The sequence below is a fragment of the Periplaneta americana genome, chromosome 15, assembly GCF_040183065.1.
Source record: "Periplaneta americana isolate PAMFEO1 chromosome 15, P.americana_PAMFEO1_priV1, whole genome shotgun sequence".
Lineage (NCBI taxonomy): Eukaryota > Metazoa > Arthropoda > Insecta > Blattodea > Blattidae > Periplaneta > Periplaneta americana.
In genome coordinates this window covers 85,436,322-85,457,556 of record NC_091131.1, presented here as the reverse complement: position 1 = coordinate 85,457,556, position 21,235 = coordinate 85,436,322, and the positions used below count along the sequence as shown (strand labels likewise).

At 33.2% G+C, this 21,235-nt stretch overlaps 1 protein-coding gene across 2 annotated transcripts in view; it reads left to right on the top strand.

Moving 5' to 3' along the window:
• The first annotated feature begins 1,553 nt into the window (after window positions 1-1,553).
• The window catches only part of LOC138715183 (gametogenetin-binding protein 2-like), a 31,043-nt gene continuing 11,361 nt past the window's right edge, over window positions 1,554-21,235 (top strand). The window contains exons 1-8 of one of the 2 annotated variants that reach the window (XM_069847770.1): window positions 1,554-1,809; window positions 2,129-2,319; window positions 7,741-7,884; window positions 7,983-8,195; window positions 10,035-10,238; window positions 12,152-12,326; window positions 17,007-17,171; window positions 18,866-18,967. In XM_069847770.1, coding sequence (XP_069703871.1) covers window positions 1,720-1,809; window positions 2,129-2,319; window positions 7,741-7,884; window positions 7,983-8,195; window positions 10,035-10,238; window positions 12,152-12,326; window positions 17,007-17,171; window positions 18,866-18,967 — 1,284 coding nt within the window. In that variant the 5' untranslated portion in view covers window positions 1,554-1,719. The remainder of the gene's footprint in view (window positions 1,810-2,128; window positions 2,320-7,740; window positions 7,885-7,982; window positions 8,196-10,034; window positions 10,239-12,151; window positions 12,327-17,006; window positions 17,172-18,865; window positions 18,968-21,235) is intronic. The other variant, XM_069847771.1, reaches the window with a different exon arrangement.

The window sequence follows — 21,235 nt, the reverse complement described above, 5'->3', positions numbered from 1 at the left end:
ACTATTTCCAGGAGGGCGGCATTTTCTCTTCCATTTTTTTTATTAATCTTCATCTCACAGTGAAATTTGTTTTAAAAACACTTGTTGCTAAATCTTTTCTGAATTTTGTTCTTGAACACATTGTGGAAGTCAGATTTTGTTTTGTTATTGCATTGTCGTGGTCGTGTCGAGAGTAAAAGGAAAATGTGCAGCTGCATAGTTATATTGTAATGCCGGTATCACATACTATGAAACTGCCTAAATTTAACTGCTTGTATAAATAAGGATGTATTGTTGAAAATCAAATTGGATGTGTGTTTATTATATTTTCGTTATGAATAGTAACCAGAAATATCAGTTACATTTCTGATATAATTTATCGTCAACAATACTATTTAATCACTTTCAGCATGTGCACTATATAATTCGATATGAAAGGTTTATTCTACAAAGAGTTGGGAGTTTATTTTTCAATTTACTTTATACTTCCAATCGAAGTAAGAAATATTCGTAATAATAATCATACCACCAACAAAGCAATTCTTAAATGTAAACCACAGCTTGGCTTTCACAAATCAATTTTGTTTCAACAATGAATAAGTTTGAATATATTTCTTTGCATCGAGTCATGTACTTCGTCAGATCAACTTTGATGACATCATCAATGCTTTCTCTGTGAAGAAAGTGTGAAGGAAATCGTAATTCACAAGTAAGATGCTTGTATTTTGATTCCAACAATTTATTGTTTTCTGAATTGTAACATGTCATTTAAAACTAATTTAAACTAAACACGACCTGTACAATAGCTGCTCATAAACTGTTTGTGAGAGTTGGGTGGCGGCAAATTTTAGCACAGCATAGGGAGGCACTATACCTATATAAATTCGGCCCTGCACATATGTCTATCAAAGCATTTAAAGCGAAAAGCAAATTATGTTATTTGCCAAGAGAACATGTTCATGTACGCTGTGAGAGCGCAAGCGGTGAAAATACATCAGGATACTGCAGTCGTATAGTTCGATCACACTCAAGTACACAGTCACAGTCTAGGGTGCTAGGAATAATAGACTGTGCCGGTACTATTGCGCATGATCTGTAATGAGGCGATATTTGCGATCCTAGTGGTTAGCAACTGCCTATGGATGCATATTTACTACGTATTGAGCTTCGTGACTGTATAATATACTAGATTGTGGTTCCACCGTGGAGCAACATTGATTACAATTACAACCATACATATGGCAACACTGTACAGAACTGTCAGACTGAGGTTTTAAAGAGAAAAGTATTGTATTCCAAAAAAGTAAAGGAGTTGATACAATGATATATGCAAGAAAAATACTGTTGCTAGATGATTGCTACCTAATTCCGAAGTAGATAATTTTATTCTCTAATGAACAACGCAGAAACATAAACTTTCAACATTTAAATAATTAAATTCGAAAGACTTGTTTGTGCTGTCTCCTCGTCCTCTACTAATTTTGCCCTCCACCAAATAGGTGGCTCTGGCTTCTGGCATAGCGAATAGAGACGAGAGGTTTCGCAGGTTTCTATGTGCACTTACTGGTGTCGAGTGTGGTAATCTTTGGTCTTTGCAAATGGCAGAAAGGGAACACGTCGTTGTGTTTTTATGGCACGGAAATTAAACACTACTTGGTTTTGAAGGAAGCGGAAATTACTGATTATTAGTGAAGTATTCATTTAATAATTCTTTTAAAAAATTTGTCGAAAAAATATACCATGGCAAAATTAGTAGATGTTTATCGTACCGAAAAACAACCCTCGATGAGTAGAAGACAGCTTCCACTTATCGTTGATGAAAATCTTACGGTAAATATAATTGTTAATTACTTTTACATATATGACATTGTAGTAACATAACGGTTAAAAGTTCGAAGCTAAAAGCTTAAAATATTGACTGTAGCCTTATATCCTTTGTAATTTGTGTGACATTAGAAGCAACCTTTTAAAAAACGACTTGAGTTTGACCTAGATGATTAGAATTATATTTTCTCTTTAAAATATCATGTTAATGCACATATTTTGTAAATGTTACACTAATGATTTTTGGACTGTTTGAACTTTGTAATTTTTGGATACCTTATTTTACTGTAAAAGTACTACTATATTACGGGTTTTTCTTTCGCAGATGATTATGGACTTAAATGGAATGGGTTTAGTGTGCGATAATCCAATGGTTAAAGGCAAAGAATTGGATGAATTTGTGCGGAAATTTAATGTGTTGACTGCAGCAGAAATGAGGAGTGCGTTTGAAGTAACATGTAAAGATTTGTTGGCAATTCTAAGTCAAACTGTACCGTGTGTCGGATGTCGAAGAAGGTTAGTAAAAGTTGAAGGAAATGCTTAGAGAGTGAACCACCAAAGTTAAATTTAAATTCTTACACAGGGAAACAATTCTACAGTTTCTGTTACGAATAGTACATTCATTATCATATCCTATATCTTCCACTGGAGCAAAGGGCATTAACAAACTTTCGCCACCGTCTTCTATTCTGAGCAATTTCGGGCCATGATATCCCTGCCTCCCGTATTTTCTCTTCTACTGTTGTTCTCCATGTAACTTTTGGCCTTCTTCTCTTTCTGTGGGTTCAGATAGTAAATTAGCATTCATAAATAAAAGGCAACAAGTTTTACAACACAACTAGAAATGTGGGCTGTATACAGAAAATCGCGACCCATTAGATTCATGCTCCCATTGTTACACAGGCGTTTAGTATCTGAATCCATTGTACTTCGTACGTTTTTTTTTTTTTTTTTTTTCAACAGTGAACCGTATTCCGCAAAAATTACCTTCGCGGATGGTTTAAACACTAAGTTATGTGTAAATTATGGAACTTCAGATGAAGTAAAGTAATAATAAATATAATGGTGAATTGTAATTTGTAAGTCATAGTAGGCCTCTTGCTCTAGTGAAATTTAGGTAATCTTTACCAAACCGTTTACTAATTATGGCTGCTGCGAATTCGACAGAAATGGTTAGGTCTAATAAGTACGTGGCTGTAATAATTATATCTGGAATTAATATTGCCATGGTAGCCAGTATTACAAAGGCAATTCGACAGTGACAAATAATGGATAATTCGCAAATCAAGCTTTCAGCTTTCAGTTGATTTTAATAATTTCGAGGGAAAAATTGTTCCGTGACCGGGTATCGAACCCGGGACTTTTGGTTAAACGTACCAACGCTATACCAACTGAGCTATCTGAAAGCTTGGTTTGCATAATACACGTAACTGTTCGTTAACAGAAAACCACAATTTAAATCACACAGAGTTAATGTGCACTCATTGTTGCATTGTTGATTGCTTGACGGCTGTCAGCCCACTTTGAGGTCTGTGGATATAAAGGGAAAAGTTGGATTGGTGTCTGGTAGAGTTTCCGGGTAGCTTAGTTGGTAGAGCGTTGGTACGTTTAACCAAAGGTCCCGGGTTCGATACCTGGCCCCGGAACAATTTTTCCCTCGAAATTATTCAATGGATAATTCATTTACCAGTACACTACAGTGCATTCATTTAGTTAGACATTAAACTGGTTGCCTTTATCAGGTTTTCTCTAATTGAGATACAATATATTGGAAAGTAGGTTATGTGAAGACAATGGAACTTACGTTTTAAACTTGAAAATATGTATTTGTGTCAAAATCTTGTCCTGGGCGTTTTGATACGCTAGTTCACTGTAGTCATAATATATACATGTTCAAACATTTTTAACAAGAGCCAGAACAGGTCACATTGTCACTCAATTGTACCTACACCGAGTTCACATTTCTGATAATCCTACTTGTCTGTGGTGTAATAATCATGATGAAGATCTGGGACACATTCTTACATACTGTCCATCCATAAACCACAATAGAAGTAAATTAAAATCATCAGGACCAGTTGTAGAAGACATAGCCCTGCCAATACATATTGACTACACCCCAACTCTGGCTACTAGCAACAGGCATCTATAATGAACACCGATCAAAATACTCCTCATTTCTCGTGAAAAACAACAACTGAATAGACTACAGTTGGACTTCATGTTGTCAGCAAACAGCTGGGTACATTAAGAAGATTGATTGATAATATATTCATGCGTATGTACATCAATGTTATTTAGGCCTATCTTATTATTTCTCGGATCTTAATTTTGAGATCTTTGTTAATTGCTCCAAGTATTTCTGTGTGTTTTTTCTGGTTACCGTGTTTTTGTATTGCATAATATTACAATAAAATTACTTGGCGTAGAATCACTGGAACTTAGTTTAGGCGTGCATTGCTATATAAGTATGCTATTCCCTTATAATGTGGAAGGAAAGTGAAATAAGTTAAGGTGTACAGGGATTGGCTTTTCTGTAGCACCTGACACTGAAACTTTCAACTTGCATTTAAGTTACCTAAGTTCTACAGTGTGACAGATTAGGTTAGGTTAGTGTAGGCTTTTCGTATGCCTTGCATATACGAATCAGTGAAGACTAGTTTAGATTATTCAGGACTTTGGTATGTTTTACATATAGGTACGAATCTATGACAGGTTAGGTTAAGTTAAGTTAATTTAGGCTTTTGATATGCTTTGTATATAATTATTAAGTAAAGTGAAATGTGCGTTTCGTATTTATTTTGAAGTGTTCTACCACTTTATTTCATGTGTTAAATAACCACTTTTAGGTTACCGGTACCTACATTGATCAATTTCCAATTCTTAGCTATTTTATAATTTATGTTTCAAGTCAACTGACGTCCGATATGAATTTTTCACATTCAAAACTACCGTCCCTATGAAAATTAGACCATTTTTTTTACAATTTTTGTCAAAAAAATCTTCAATGTCACGTGCTATAGGAAACCCCAGGATGTTTTTTTTAAACGTTGTAGATTGTGTAAATGATTCATGAACCAACTACGACTTTATTTTTCAAGTCACTTGCTTCTTATCAGACAGATTAGTTTTATAAACATTTTGAATTTTCTGGTAAGCCATTGCCGTAATGTAAATTTTATTTTAATGTCCATCTATGCTTAGCCTCTCTAATACAATGTGTGTTGAGCTACACAAATGCTTTTTACATATTTACATATGTTGTATATAAAAAATAATAATAATATGGTTTATTTAACGACGCTCGACGGTTAGCACGTCTAGCCGCGAAACCAGGTGGCCTGGGTTCGATTCCCGGTCAGGACAAGTTACCTGGTTGAGGTTTTTTCCGGGGTTTTCCCTCAACCCAATATGAGAAAATGCTGGGTAACTTTCGGTGCTGGACCCCAGACTTATTTCACCGGCATTATCACCTTCATCTCATTCAGACGCTAAATAACCAAAGCTGTTGATAAAACGTCGTAAAATAACCTACTAAAATAAAAAATTAACGACGCTCGCAACTGCAGAGGTTATATCAGTGTCACCAGTGTGCTGGAATTTTGTCCCACAGGAGTTCTTTTACATGCCAGTAAATCTACTGACATGATAGCCTGTCGCATTTAAACACACTTAAATGTCATCGACCTGGGCCAGGATCGATCCCACAGCCTCGAGTAGAGAAGGGCAGCACTATACTGACTACGATACCTGGGCCGATAGCTCTATATAAATGATAACAGTATTAAAATCATCAAAGTTTTTGGGTTTCACATTTGATGAGTGCCTATCTTGGAAACCTCACTGTACTAATGCCATTTCAATATTAAATAGTTTATTGAATTAGGCTCTTGTGATCTATAATTAATTATGATGTATTGTTAACATTTTATTTTGCCCAGATTGGATCTCGGCTATCTTATGGAATTTGCTTCTGGAGGTCTGGAGTCATGCTGAATAATATTTTTATTGCACAGAAGTGTGTTGTTAGATCTATTGTTGGTAGACGTACATCTTGTAGAATTTTTTTACTACAGTTTTATATATTAACTGTTATTGGATTATAAATATTAAAAATGTTAGAATTGATCCATCTAAATGTTTTAGAATTCATAGATATGACGCTCATACCAAAGAATGTTTAAGAAGAACTTATCCATCATCTAGCTAATGCTAATGCCATATTTGGTTTTTGGTCTCAAAAATATACAATGCTTTAGATGCCAATATTAAAACATTGACAGACATGAATCAATTTAAAAAGCATATTAAAAACAAATTAATATTATCATGTCCTTACAGTATTGAAGAAGCTTGCATGAGTTTCTTATAATTTAAAGTTTATGTTAAATAGCCTAATATTGTATTTATGACAATGTCTATGCATTTTTATAATGTCCTTGACAATAAAGAAATCTATCTGTCTTTCTTCATATCAATTTGTACAACAAGCTTGCTGTAAGCTTATTGTATAAATTGGTCTGAAGATGGCTCAGTAAAGCTGAAAATGTTCATCAATAAATACCATGTAAAAAGCATTTGTGTAGCTCAACACACATTGTATTAGATAAGCGTAGGTTAGTATTAATATTATAGGCACATGTAACTTACCGAGGTTTGTGATGGACATAGCATCTTTGAATTGTACTTTCTCGAAATACCTAAGTTTCTTTTTGCCAGTTTCGTTTCATCAAAACTCTGGCGTGTTGTCGTGTTAATGCAGAAAATAACGCACAGTACAAAATTAAGATTTTGTAATAACAATTACAATACCGACACCACTATCGTTTCATTTTATCTTTGTATAGCATTTGTCATCACGATCTTGATTTAGTAAAATATGGGAACTTTTTATGGCAGGCAGAACTTTTCAAATCAATTGTACTAATGAATGGTTAGTGGATAGCAGTGTTCTTAGTCAAATAGTGATACCGTATTAACAATAAAAGAAAAAAAAAAAGATCTTCGATGTAATTCTTTACAATTATTGCGCTATCAAAGGGAGGCAGATATCTATCCATACCCACTTACCGACCAAAATGCGTTTAAGCAAAGCATACCAAACCTGTCACTGATGCTCGACCTTACGAAAACTCTCTTTCTATGTACCTACAAAAAACTTACATGCAAGGCATGCGATACCGCCTCTCCACCCACCACCACTTTCACAGCAACTTCCCACTCTTATTCTGGTGCGAAATTAGCATCACAGCTCAATTTGGCTTTTGTTTATAGTACATATGATTTGACTAGAAGCCGAGTATGTAAATACATCTTACCTTTCTTTGGTAGCTCAATTGTAAAAAAGTATCGGGTAATGAAAAGTTCAGTTAAACAGTCCCCCTCCCCTCCCCCTCCCTATTAGCTTGTACTTGTTTAGTCAATTGTCCGAAGACAGGTCTGAACCTTACAAGTGATATCAACATGGCACCACTTATGAGGCAACTAGGCCAGAAGATAATGGGATAGGATGGCCAGTTTCTTTCCACCTCCATTGCATACATCGCCGGTTAGCTACATATTACACTAATCAGACTTCAGATGCATAAAAAAACAATTGTTCTTCCTCTGACACATCATCAAGTGAGATGTGCTGTCTGATAATAGATGTACAGAACCTCAATCAGAGGTAAGGTTATACTTAAACTGTCATAATCGTATTTTGTGTTTCTTGCTTTTTAATATGTGAATATTTTGATTGGAATAATGTTTTAGCTCTATTTTAGGCGAAGAGGCATATAATTGCGAAATATTATTACTGTGCAAGGTCCTGATGGTTCACTTTCGAAGTATAGCCTGTCCAGGCTTGTTTTTTTAATAGTATGTATAAAACAATTCAGTGTTGAGTGATTGCGTTAATTATTTTTGTATTTATATTGTTTTCTTTCTTATTTCGAGTGTGGAGAGGTTGTTCTATCAGTTGATGAAATCTGGGCATCCAGCTCTTGATCCTCTATATGTGTCACCAGAAGGAGTTTTATCTATCAGAAAGGACCAGTTGGAATCACCACAAGTATTATGTACACTTCTTCGTGGTCACAGGTATGTTTGTGATAAATGCTGTCTGCATCTTTCAATTCTTTGTAAATTCAGTTTTTTCTCGTACATTTTTTAAACTACTGTAACTTAAATTTGTTCAGCTCAAGACTAAATAATCTGGTGGAAAGTCAACCTCGATCAAAGAAAAGTCGTCGTTGCAATCTCCACTCTCTAGATTCCCAACGTTCTCGTCCTGTTACAAGTGCTTGGATAGATGTGTGGGAATGCATGAGACCTCAGTGTAAAGAAGAAGTGGTGTTAATAGAGTCTTCTACACTTCTTGCGACACTGGAGAACTACCTTCGAAAACACAGGTAAAAATATCGTATAATTTAATGAAGGACTTATTACATAGTTGTGGTAATTAGTAGAGTATTTTCATTGCTTAAAACGTAGGGATCACCATAATAAATGAACAGAAGTAGTTACGTCCTTCTTACATGAGGTTGTTTGTGAATACTTACCATATATAAAATGAGTGACGTCAGAGATCTCACTGAAATGAAGGTACCAGAATTTCCGTGATTTAAAAATTTTAAGATTAAACGAGACTTTTCATGATCATCAAGCACCTACAGAGCAATAAGGTCTTCCAGCGGAATATGCACCTTTTTACAGTCTTGGTGACAATAATATGGTTAGAAGAACATTCTGCAGATGTTCCGTTGTGAAATAGTCTCAATGTTTGCCCCTCATTAACTCTGTGGAAAATATTTATGATTCTATGGAAAGGTCCATTCGAGCTTTGGACTTGTTACCCTAGGATGTGACAGAATTATGGACAGTTGTGTATCATGCATCACTGGACATTCTTGTGAATTGCTTTCATAGACTAATAGCCAAGTGCCACCATTCTATGGGATTGCTCTTCTAGATAAAGATGGGCCTCTTCATTACTACTGTTTCAGTCTACTCAGTCTAAACAGTGCAGAAAATGAAAGTTCTGTCTTCTTATTTAATGCAAGGTATATTATTTTTTTATGTCCCAATGAGTAAGCTTCCATCTTAGGAGGCCTTTGCCCTTCACGGGATACATTGGCTTGTTCATTCATTCATATTATTTTATTTCTGTCTGTCTTGTAAATAATACAATTCTAGGAAGTAAAATAGACATAGGAGTGTCATTGGTAACATTATACAGTAAAATAATTAATTGTTGGGAAATTTATAAGATGTGTATTGAGAAAGCATGTGCCACCTTCTTGACACATGCTTTACTTACTGTGTTGTTACACATCGACCATTCAATAACTGAAGAGACAAATGACTGTAACATAAAAGATATGGTTGACTATGCACAATATTTTGTGGATAGGCATTGGCAACTTTTGCCATTGTTGCACAGTATCTATGAAAGTAACAAAGATGTTATGGAATGTAAAGGAGGGAGATAGGCTACTTATTTTTCAAGAAAACACTCGGGTTCACTATGCTTTTAGCACCATCAAATGGATTGAGCAACTATGGTGTGCCCTTAGCACCATCAAATGGATTGAGCAACTATGCTGGAAGATTCTTATACAGCCCAGATCTTGCACAATCAAATTATTACATGTGAAGTTCCATGAAAGATGCTCTCAGAGCAATCAAATTCGATAATAATGATCAAGTGAGAACAGAACTGCTAAGTGACTATGTTATAGCAGAGCATTAGGATAAAGATTCTGTTTCCCAGGAATTAGAAATCTTGTAGAGTGATGAAGTAAATGTGTTTGTAGGGAAGGAACATATTGAAAAATGAGAAAATTATGGGTTAAAAAATATGTAACCTACTGAATTTTTCTTATTCGTCTATTTATGGAATGGCTTATTATATAATAATAATAATAATAATAATAATAATAATAATAATAATAATAATGGCTTAGTATATAATAATAATAATAATAATTATTATTATTATTATTATTATTATTATTATTATATACTAAGCCATTCCATAAATAGAGATACAAACCAAAAAATTAGTATAATTATATTTTTAACCTGTAATTTTTCTCATTTTTCAATATATTCCCCCCCCCCCCCCCCAATAATAATTTCCTGCTGCTGCCGCCACAACTCACAAGTTTGAATTTTTTATTATGATTATGTAAAGTAATACAAAATGGTTAAGCAAGCATTTTCTGATTTCACTTCTCTTGTGTTTGTAGGTTCTGTGGGGAATGCCGTACTAAGGTGTTACGAGCTTATGCATTGCTTGTTGAGGAGCCAGATCCTTGCCGTGAGAAGGGCTATGTGCCTGCCTTGTATTTGGGTATCAAACGATGTATCCCTGAGAAACATATTCATCTTCAGACTCGGACTACATACATAGCTAATCTAATTACACGAGCAGAACCGGAACTTTTGGGCAGGTAAGATGAAAGCATATTCCTCTTGAATTCTGTTTGTTATTCTCATATTATTGTGCAAATATGTGGTTTCATTACTATTATTACAAGCAGGTTGATTTGTTGTTTTATTTCACCATTACTCAGTTTTGAATTTGGAAAATTAGAAGATGTCACATAAATTAGAAGGCACTTCTTAACGATCTCCGCATCTGTAAAAGGTTTCATTTCTGCTACATTGTGCGATACTTTTGTTCTTAATTCGTTTTTATGTACAATGGAATGCATTACTTTATGTTTAGAAATTACGGACAATTTTAACATTTTCAGTTTTTCTGTGCTTAATTGAGAATGTTTTGAATACTTACCAAATTTGAATGCACACTATTGAAATGTCTACTAAGATAAAAACGTTTATAACCCATTATTATATCAAGACATAATAGATGGATTCCCTGTGTTACATACTGACATTCAGAATATATTTTTCTATAAAAAATCTTGTTTAAAAAATATGATACATATAATAAATTAAATTTGACCACATGGTTTAAAAACGAAACTGTTAGAGATTATGTTAATTTAGAAAATGCATTTCAGAAACAAAATTTGTGCCTGTGTTGAATTTAGTATTTTTCTTTACATACTGTCATAAATGTAAACTTGTTTTACAGTTGACCATGTTCTTTTTCCAACTTCTCTAAAAGTTTAGCCCGAAAATGATTTAAAAAAAAATTCATGTATGAAAGACTTACATGTCCCATTAAAAGAAATTTCAGTCTAGTTATAAAAGCTTTCGTTATGCTGGATAAACCATTGAAAGAACATCTGAAAATTCTAAAATGAAAAGGAAGAGGTTTGTTCAGGTCATAGAATACACAATAATGTACTTCAACATTTAAATGCCATTTTCATAAATAAAAAACATATTGGGAGAAATTATAATTAACATAGCTAATGATTACCTTACGTAAATTTGTGCAAATTAATTACTTGTATTTACTTGAGTCATTATTATTATTATTATTATTATTATTATTATTACTAATAATAATAATAATAATAATAATAATAATAATGATAAAGCCTTATAGACTATGAAACCTTTTGGCTGTTCAGTTTACAATATAATGCCATTGCGCCCTATTCTGACAAACAATTTTTCAGTAATCATAAATTTCTAAAAATTGTAGGTCCTTCTTCAGATTGTCCAAATGTCTAAGGCTAGATCTTCCCAATAGTGTTTTCCCTAAAGGAGTCATTCAGTTCATGAATGTGAAGTCGACATTAGGATTATGGAGAATGGCTTTTGTGTGTAACCCAGGAATTGAAAGTTCAGCTTCTAATTTGGTTCCATATTAAGTGATTTAATTTGGGTATGCCTTCAAATACAGCAGTCAGTAAGGAAAATAAGCTATAGTTGGTAATGTCATTTATAGTATGATAAAAGAACTGAATTGTTACGAAATGCATAAAAATGTATGACTCATTTTTACGTGGCATATTAAGTTAAATGCCATTTTCTTACACCCTGCACAATATTAGATAGTTCATTGACTCGTGATTTTGCATATTTTATCATGTTTGAACTCTAATTTAGATATTCCTGCTAAACTTCTGAAGAAATCCATTTATGTGGTTATTAATATTTTGTCTGCGAAATCTACTACATTTCAGTCATAAGGAAGTTTACCTTTTATTATAAAATTGTACATTTTTGTTATTCCTTGTATAATTAATTTTGAAAGATCTTTTGTTACATTGACATTGTATATAACCCAGGTTGCTGTTATTTGGTTGTTATTTTAGCAAGCAAATGCTAATTGGAAAATCATCTAACACGTAATCATGTTTTTGCACATATACATTTAAAGTTTTATTTACTATATCTTTGGTATGTTACACTGTATCATTACAACTCCAGTTCTAATTTACAGTAGGAGAGAACGTCATGCAAAGACATTGGAGATTGCTCAAGAAGAAGTGTTGACGTGCTTGGGTTTGTGTGTGTATGAGAGACTGCATCGTATTAACTTGCGCCTTCGTGAAGAAGAATGCACTTGCAAAGTTCTTGCAGCAGTTGCTGTGGAAGCCTTATGCAGGAACTTTGAGGTAATTAACATGTCTAAGTAAATCTGTTTACATTCATTCCTCACTATCCATGCTTTTTTATATATGTGGATTTGCTCATTTGTGCAAAGTGTAATGTGTCCCATATTTTATTATGCACAGAAGATACTTCGTGACTATTCACAGCCCTGTGCAGGAGGAGGAGAAAATGTGGTATTTTTACGTGTTTACAATATTAATGAAGTGTTCTTTATTTCGTAATTTTAAATATGTGTGTTTGTGTGTGTGTGTGTGTGCGTGCGTGCGTGCGTGCGCGTGTCCCCCCCCCCCCCCACTTTGTCCACTTGACACTCCATTTTCTAGCATCCACGGTTCCACTCACTATCTGCAAAAATGAAAAGTTCAGTATGTAAATCCAAGCACAACAATTGAACTTCAAATAAAAAATGACAATCGATAAATAAACCCATAGCAACCAGAGTACCAACACGCGAAACAAAAACTCCACGACCTTATGCACCAACCCAATAGTTAAAATTGAATTGAAATAGTTTGAACAGTTTTAGGTATGGATGAAACAGATTTAGTAAAATCCAATATTTAAATATCTGAAGAAAAGGTATGTAAGAAAGTACAAACGTCTTTGAAAATAATAAAGTTAAAATGAAATTGAAATAATTTGAACCCTATTTAGTATGGCTAAAACTGATTTAGTAGAACTCATTATTTAAATACCTGAATAAAAGGTATTTAAGTACAAACATCTCTGAAAATAATTAATCAAGACAAATTTCAGCAATGACATAATTACATAATGATATAATATCTTCATGAATTCATTCAATTATGACATGTAGTCTGCATATAAAACATATTTACAAGCATATTCAGTATTTATTTGTGAAAAGTTAAATATTTCTGAAAAATAGCATTTAAATTTAAGGGACGTTAGGACTGAAATTAAATGTGAAGCACAGGAACGCCATTTCATAATTTCAGTTAAGAAACACGCCAAACAAATTATCTTTGCACCAAAAAACGGATGCTACCTGGACCAAATTACCATTGTATTTTATAATCGTTTGAATGCAACAGAAGTCAGAAGTCTTGCTAAACATGTTATTGCTGAAGCACTACGAAATGCCACTGAACGAATATTTCACACTTTTATCACTGCCAATGTTGCGCTATAAACCAATTTTCGGCAATCTAATGTAAAAGACTGCCTACAAATATTTGGAAAGTTTCAGAGAAAATACACAACTTCAATCTTCTAACACGATTTTTTTGTTTTTAAATTAAGTAATTTGCTGGGAGACATAGATATAGGCCACTCTTACACTGAACCTGGAGTAATTTAGCTTATTAATCAAATAATATGATTTTACTTATTGTTTTTCTTATATACTCACCTATATGTAATTTCTATTTTATGCATATTTCATTGTTATTTTCCATCCGAAGATCATTAAGAACGCTGAATATTACTTAATATCTCCTATCTTTCTTCATATAGTGTTTATATGCCATGTTAATTTTCATTTGTTTTCATAAGTTAACAATGATGCACATTGGGAGCAACATATAAGAAATTATTTTCCTACATAATCCAAGCTCTATTCACGTTGTTTTGAAATGATTAATCGAAGATGGTTTGCTTATTGTTTATTACACGCACATTTGTATGTAATTTCCACTGCCTGCTGGATCGCATCCTATAACTGCGTAAACTGCCTGCTCAATCAAAGTTATTTTACCGCTAGGTGGCAGGCAGTGCCCACCACTATTAACATTATCAGTATATGCAATGTCATTACCTGCCACTTTTTTTTTCTATCACAAGATCATTAAGAATGGTGAATATTATTCATCCTTGTTTCCTGTATTTCTTAAAATAATGTTATGTGGCATGTTAGTTTTTATTTGTCGTTATTTACGTAAAAATGATGCGCCAAAAAATAAAAAATAATAATAATTTCGTACTCACTCCACATCCTATATATTCACATTTGTTTTTCAGTGATTTATTAAAGAATGTACCGGCATTTAAAAGACTAATAATTTAGAAACATGTTACATAAATCATCCTTGTGCCGAAAGAGCATGTTCCCTGGACTTAATTGTCGTATTTTGCAGTGGTTGTCAGTACTCGCTGAAATGGGTAATAATATAATATAATTATGTTGTACGTAGCAAGATCGATTATTCAATTGATTGGATATTTTATGAGGTTGTCATGACTGAGATATCTATTGTCAATTGCTTTTATTTGTCAGAAGGCCTTGACTGATGGGTATATAACGACTGGCGCTCTTAGGAGTGGAGGTCGGGGTTTGGGATGGCTCACAAGCAACAAGTTATACTAAATATGTTTAGGATTGGTGTAAAACTGGCTTATGTCTCTCACCCGAAATGGCGTGCCTGTGTTTCACAATTACTGGACTGAATTTTTGGCCAAAATGGCAAAAAAAAAATTTCAAATTTTTTGTTTTTACTAAATGATGACTTTACCACATTTGCCTAAGCTTTTGTTCTATATTTAGCGTCCATCTGCCATTTTTGAAGGTTTGGTGGCTATTTTTAAAATTCCGCTTGTGGGAATTTAAAACTTGCAACACCCACTTTTCCTCGGTTGTAAGTAATATCTTTATTTTTCGACTCTCATATTCAAATTTCCTTCAGTTTTCGCAAAGTATGCCTCCTCTGCCATTTTTTGATACTTTAAGGAACTAATACCACCATAATCAACACAGAATGAAAGTGAAAGTATGGCGAAAATCTCCAAAGGAAAATTTTGTTTCTGGAAAGAGACTCGACATAGCAACCTGCAATGTTATTGGAAAGTACAATATGGGGTGCAGTGCCATGCAACTCCACAAGACCACTGTCAGACAGTAGGGTCTTCCAAGAGTGGCACAAGAGATTACAGCAAGGCGAAATAGGAGCTGTATGAGGGTAAGAGGTCAAGTACTGATTCCAAGAAGGTGACCAGGATGTCAAAAACGAGAAAGGAGGAAACCAAGAAGAAGAAGAAGGAGGAAGGTGCTGGGGAGTTCTGAAATACTCAAGATGATAAAAATCGACATTCTTTTAATAAATTGCATTTTCTCAAAACGACATTTTTCATCACACAAATGGTCCTTCGTGGTTTCCATTAGCTCCATTTTGCTTGACATTTTGCATGAATACTCTCTATATATCAATACACAAAACTGTGCATGGATTTGGCTCTTGATTAAATACTTTTCGTGTAATGAATTTTTTACTTAAAAAAATACAGAAATTTAACGAAAAAAAATTATGTCCCAAATAAAAATTTATATATTCTTCACCAGTGCTCAGATTTAAAAATCATTGCGTGGTTTTATTCATTATGGAATATAAATCCTTCACAAAAAATTTGAAAACAGAATTTCAATTATAGTACCCGAGGGGCATTTTGAATTTACACATGATTTAGATTGATAAAATAAGAAAAAATTTAATATTGAAGGCACAAATGTATGACATTTGGTAGAGATGTTAACATACTATTAAACCAAAACTATAGAAAATGTCAAATTCAATTAGAGTGTCTCTTAAAGCAAATAGTTTTTATAAAATGTTACCAGGTGCCCCCAGACAAAATTCGTCCCAGATTTAATAACATGTACCCATATATCTCCGGATTTTCAAGGTTAGTAGAGAAACTGAACTCCAGGAAAGAATAGAAAATTATTCCATTATCAATTAAGCAACTTTTTGCATCTTTGGATGAAGTGGTTCTTATTCCACAACATATATTGCTAGTCTCACTTGTGAATTTTATTAAAATGCTCTTAAATATCTCAATTCCTGGTTTATTCACTCACAAGATATCTATGGAATGTATATTGTTAAGATATCCTCTAGAAAAAAGAGAAATTTGAAGACACAGTCCATTGCTTTTCTTCAAATGTAGATGGACTTGACCTGGATGAAGGTAATTTGATGAAAATTAATGCTTGAAGAAATATGTGACTTTGGAGAAAATATGGAAGTGTAACGAAAATGCTGTTCTTTGCTCAAAATGGACTGAAATTCTCTGAGAAAATTATTCCCTGTGCACAACTCCAGACGTTTATTAAACTATACCTGTGTCAGAATGAGTTTAGAAACTGTCCGAGCCATTCTTGCTATCTTAACCAGCTTCAACTTGACTTGTCAGTATTTGCTGTAAAATTGGGGTCCAGAGAAGATCTGTTTGAAAAATTCAGTATTCTGAAAAATACAGTAGTTTAAGTAGTAGGCATGTAGAATGAATAATTTTAGTGTGTACTTAGAATGAGTATTTTAATTCTTTAAATTTTGTAAAAACAATACAAGTCATTGGTAAGCAAGAGAAATGTTAAAAGCAGTTTTCGTATGTTCATATCTGTCCTGAGAAATTGTGGGGGGAAAAAAAAAAAAAAAAAAAAAAAAGTCTGGTAACCTTATTGTAAGAATACATTTCAAGGAACAACTTACATTGCAATGTCTTACACAAACGTCCACGTTAAAGCCAAGAAGAACCTTAAAAAATGATTAAATATTTAAAATTTTTACATCTTTCTATTCAGAAACGATTTCTTAATGTAACTACTTGAAAAATGTATTTTCTGATCACTTTTAACATGATAGTCTCCCTCACTTAATGCATAGGTATATTCCCCATGTCTGTATAGTATAGTAACTGTAATTTGTAAACCTGCTGTTGAATTCCAGATGGCTGTGGAGGTAAAACAGGGTGTATCTCAACTAGAACTATTATATGAACAAATAAGAAAAGAAGAATTAGCAAAACAACAAAAGAAAGAACATAAAAAACAGAAAAGGAGGAAGAAGAAAGAAAAGCGAGCAGAGCAAGATGAAAAAGAAAATAGCTGTGAGGTAAGTCTAATATTATTCAGACAGACCTTAAGGCCTTGTATATTGCAAGTATTTTGGTGTTGTAACTTTATACTGAAATTTATTTCACTCTTCATCTCAGGGAGATAAAACCTCTATGCATTTGTTTTCTGTATGAGTATATTTCACTGTTCATGGCAGGGAGGTCATCCTAGTGTTAATTGGAGTTGAATAGATATGATTAATTTGTTTAAACAGCATGGCAAGAACTTCTTCCATGTTACATTACATTACTTAAGGAAGCTGAGGGAGCTGATCTTTTCCCAGTATCGAATCAGTTTCATAACAACCATGTTGGCTTCCTCTTTCCTTAAACCAATAGTTATTTGCCCTTAGACTACTTACAGAGAAAAGATTAGCAAGAAATCTTCCAACTATATATTGTGATACATCAAAACAAAGTCCCAAATCTGCCTTTGTTGATCTAAAAAAGCACATGATAGTAATCCTGTAAACAAGTAATGGCCTGTGGGTCTCTTAACTGTGCCGAAGTACAATCACGGATATTAGGAGGTGATCAGAACAGGATGGCGTACATTTTGAACACTTACTATGAAGTGTGTACGTACATAAACAACATACAGCATTTCTCAGAAGATACCATTTTTGTTGCTTTGTGAGTAAACAATAAAAGTTAAAAAAAAAAATTTCAGTAAAAGTTGTTTCCAATGGTACATTCAATGACCCATGTTCTCGTTTGAAATTTCGAAGTTGACCACAGGTACCCCTACTTCCGGTTTGTTACGAGAAATCGTTCTACCACCAATCGATTCTTTACATAGGTTTTGGTTATCAAATTTTTATTATGAACAACCAGTATCACATAGTTTTCGAGAAAAAAATGCTGATACGGGTGGTCTGAAACACCTGGTATATGAAATATCATTAACAAAATTTGGAGGTTCAATGATTCTTGGATTTTTCACAGCAACATAACCTTTAAAATGCAGTTATTTCAAAACTTAAAATTTTTAGTTGTTTCCTTTTCTAACTAGCCCATTGATATCTTATATCAACCTCAAAGTTTTGGAGACGACTCGAGTGCTGTAGCATGAGCATCCATGTTGGTAATGAGAGATTCACGTAATTATCTTGGATTTATATTTAATAATAATGGTACCAGTGATTTAGAAATTAAGAAAAAATAGCCTTGGGAAAACAAACAAGAAAGTTACATTCAGTAATTTGAAATAAAAGGATAAGAAATATTAAGAATTTATAAAACAGTATTAGAAAATATAACAACTTATGAAACAGAAGTTTGGGAGACTCTTTAACAAAACAAATAAAAAGTAAGCAGCATGGAAATGGGTTTTTGGCAGCGCTATTGCAGAATCCCTAGAATACCATATAAAGAATGAAACACTTAGAAAACGAATGGGTATAGACACTTCACCAATATTATTGATAATTAGAAAAAAAAAGCTAAAATGGTATGGACATGAACAATGGGTAGGGGAAAATCGTTAGTCAAAGAAAATGATGGGATGTTTTCCTACACAACAAAGAAGGGGAACACCAAAACGAACTTGGTTGAATGGCATAATAACAGCCCAGGACTGGCAGGCCTGTCTTTGGAAACTGGGATGCGAAAAATGACCTAGTGCTGTGTAAATTTGTATTTAACAATAATATTAATAAAAAAAAAGTTTTCAGAATATGTTTTGTGTTTACAGTGTGAGTCGGAGGAAAATGCAGACCACAATAGTGAAGAACTTTTCAGTTCTTGCACGTGTTTAGATCCAAAACCTACTTCACAGAACACTGACAGACACAAGGTAATCATCAGTTATTTCATAATACATAATTTATATTAACTTTTTTATGTATGTTGCTTTTACTTTGATAAGCATGACATTTATGTATTTTGTACTTCTTATGTCCAGTATCTTTTGTTAAATAAAAAACTAAGAGCTTCCTCTCTTCCTTCCTCCAATTATCATTTCTTGTCTGTCTGTCGAGCAAACAAGAATTTTTAAAAAAGTATCTATTATTTAGACAATATATCAAGAAATGGTTGAATTTCTTGTCTGCACAAAGTATTCAGATTCTAAGTAACAAACTTTTTAAAATGATAACACACAATTGCTTCACTGTTTTCAATGTGTTTAATACCTTGTACAATTATTGTTATCCGTGCGTCAAAAGTTATTTTAGGTCGATCCCTGAACTGTACTGGAATATCATATTTACAATCTCCATGTTCCTGTTGAGCTTATGTGCCTTGTAACATGGTGCCCAATTTATGCCAGATGAGTTATTTATATAGATAACTTCGCTGTACTCATTTCTCAACACAGTTTAATAAATGTGGTTTAGTGATTTTTTGTAATGATGAAATTATCTGTTTGAAACAATTGTGTGTTTGAAAATATGAAATCAAAAATGGAATTCATATAGATTGATATTGCAAAAGACGTTAAACTGTGTAATGAAGTGAAATGAAATTGATGTTGTATGATGAATGTAGTAGCTAAAAATATTGACCCTCATTTGTATTCAGTACTTACTCAGTTATATGGGTAGAAAATTCTCAGGCACCAGATCACCTTGACGACAGTACAATTTAATCTGGTGCCTAAAATGTTAAATTTATGACTACTAAAATTGCATTGTGATATTAATGCTATATAATATTTATTTAAATCTTCTCAACATCACCATTAACATTGAAGTACATAATTAATATAAATATTAATTCACTGACTTTTTATAGTTATTGGTGGTAAAAAAAAACACGAAAAACTTTGTTACTCATTTTAAGGCAAAAATTGCAGAATTGTTGCATATTTCCAACGAAATGTAAGTTACATGAACCTGGCTTGAACAAGGACTGTTAAAAGAAAAGTTTTTGTAAGAGTAAATAGTTCAAGAAATAACAGTGAATTCGTGAAACTGGCCACATATAACGAGAGCTATCAGCAGAAAAAGATTTTAGAACTATTTAGAATGGACATTTCCCACAAGAATGAGGTTGTAAATATACATATGCTGGTATAAAAATAAGCTTTTAAATAAAATCAAAGTTTCTTCGAATTCCCATAGAGTCTATTTATAAATATCAATAACAAAATATATCTAATTTTGTCCAAATGGGGTTTTCACTTCACTTGCTCCTCCCTCATATATTTTCTTTTCCAGACAATGTGCCATGAGCACAGCAGCAAGCAGTAGAAGTACGAATATACACTGCAAACTGCTCCAGAATCTATTTTTTGACTCGAGTTCCTCATGTTATATTTGCCAGCTTTACAATTATTATGTGGTTCTTGGATTTAATTTACTCTTTAAGTTGTTCTCTTGTCAGAAGAAACTATAATACAGAATGTCCCGAAATTCTTCATACATACGAAATGTGTTTCGAATAGAAATGTCACATAATGTGCTGAATATGGCTAACCCACTCCCCAGATCTTACACCTCTTGGGGCCGTATTCATAGACATTCTTAGCGTGGGCTTTCGGTGGATGATCAGCGAACTAAGGTTTTTCGTATTCATAAACCAATGTTAGTGATATGATATGATATGATATGATATGATATGATATGATATGATATGATATGAATCCTGTTTAGCATGCTCATAGCCTGGGCTAGCGAAATGTCTATGAATAGCACCCTTGATTTTTATCTCTGGGGTTACTTTAAGTCACAGGTTTACCAGGAGAAAATCCAGTACTTGCACCATTTACATGCCTGTATCAAATTGTTCTGATGTCAAAAGCAAATATAATCATAAAACTAACAGCTGTAATAAGATAATATGTTTCTTATGAAAATTCTGTATACATTTTAAGTTTCGATTTATATTCATTGTTTTTTTTTAAGATCTGTAAAGTAACTCACACTTGTAGATTAAGAATCACAAGTCATTGACTTATAAAACAACTTTTGAAGATTTTATTCAGTTATTCACATTCAGTATAATTAAGTAAAGTGTCAAGTATCAAGATCAGAATTAGGCTTTTGGGTAATTCACTATGTCCTGGAACCTGACATTTCCAATGTTTCGGAACTACGTACAGGTTCCATTATCATAGCAAAGG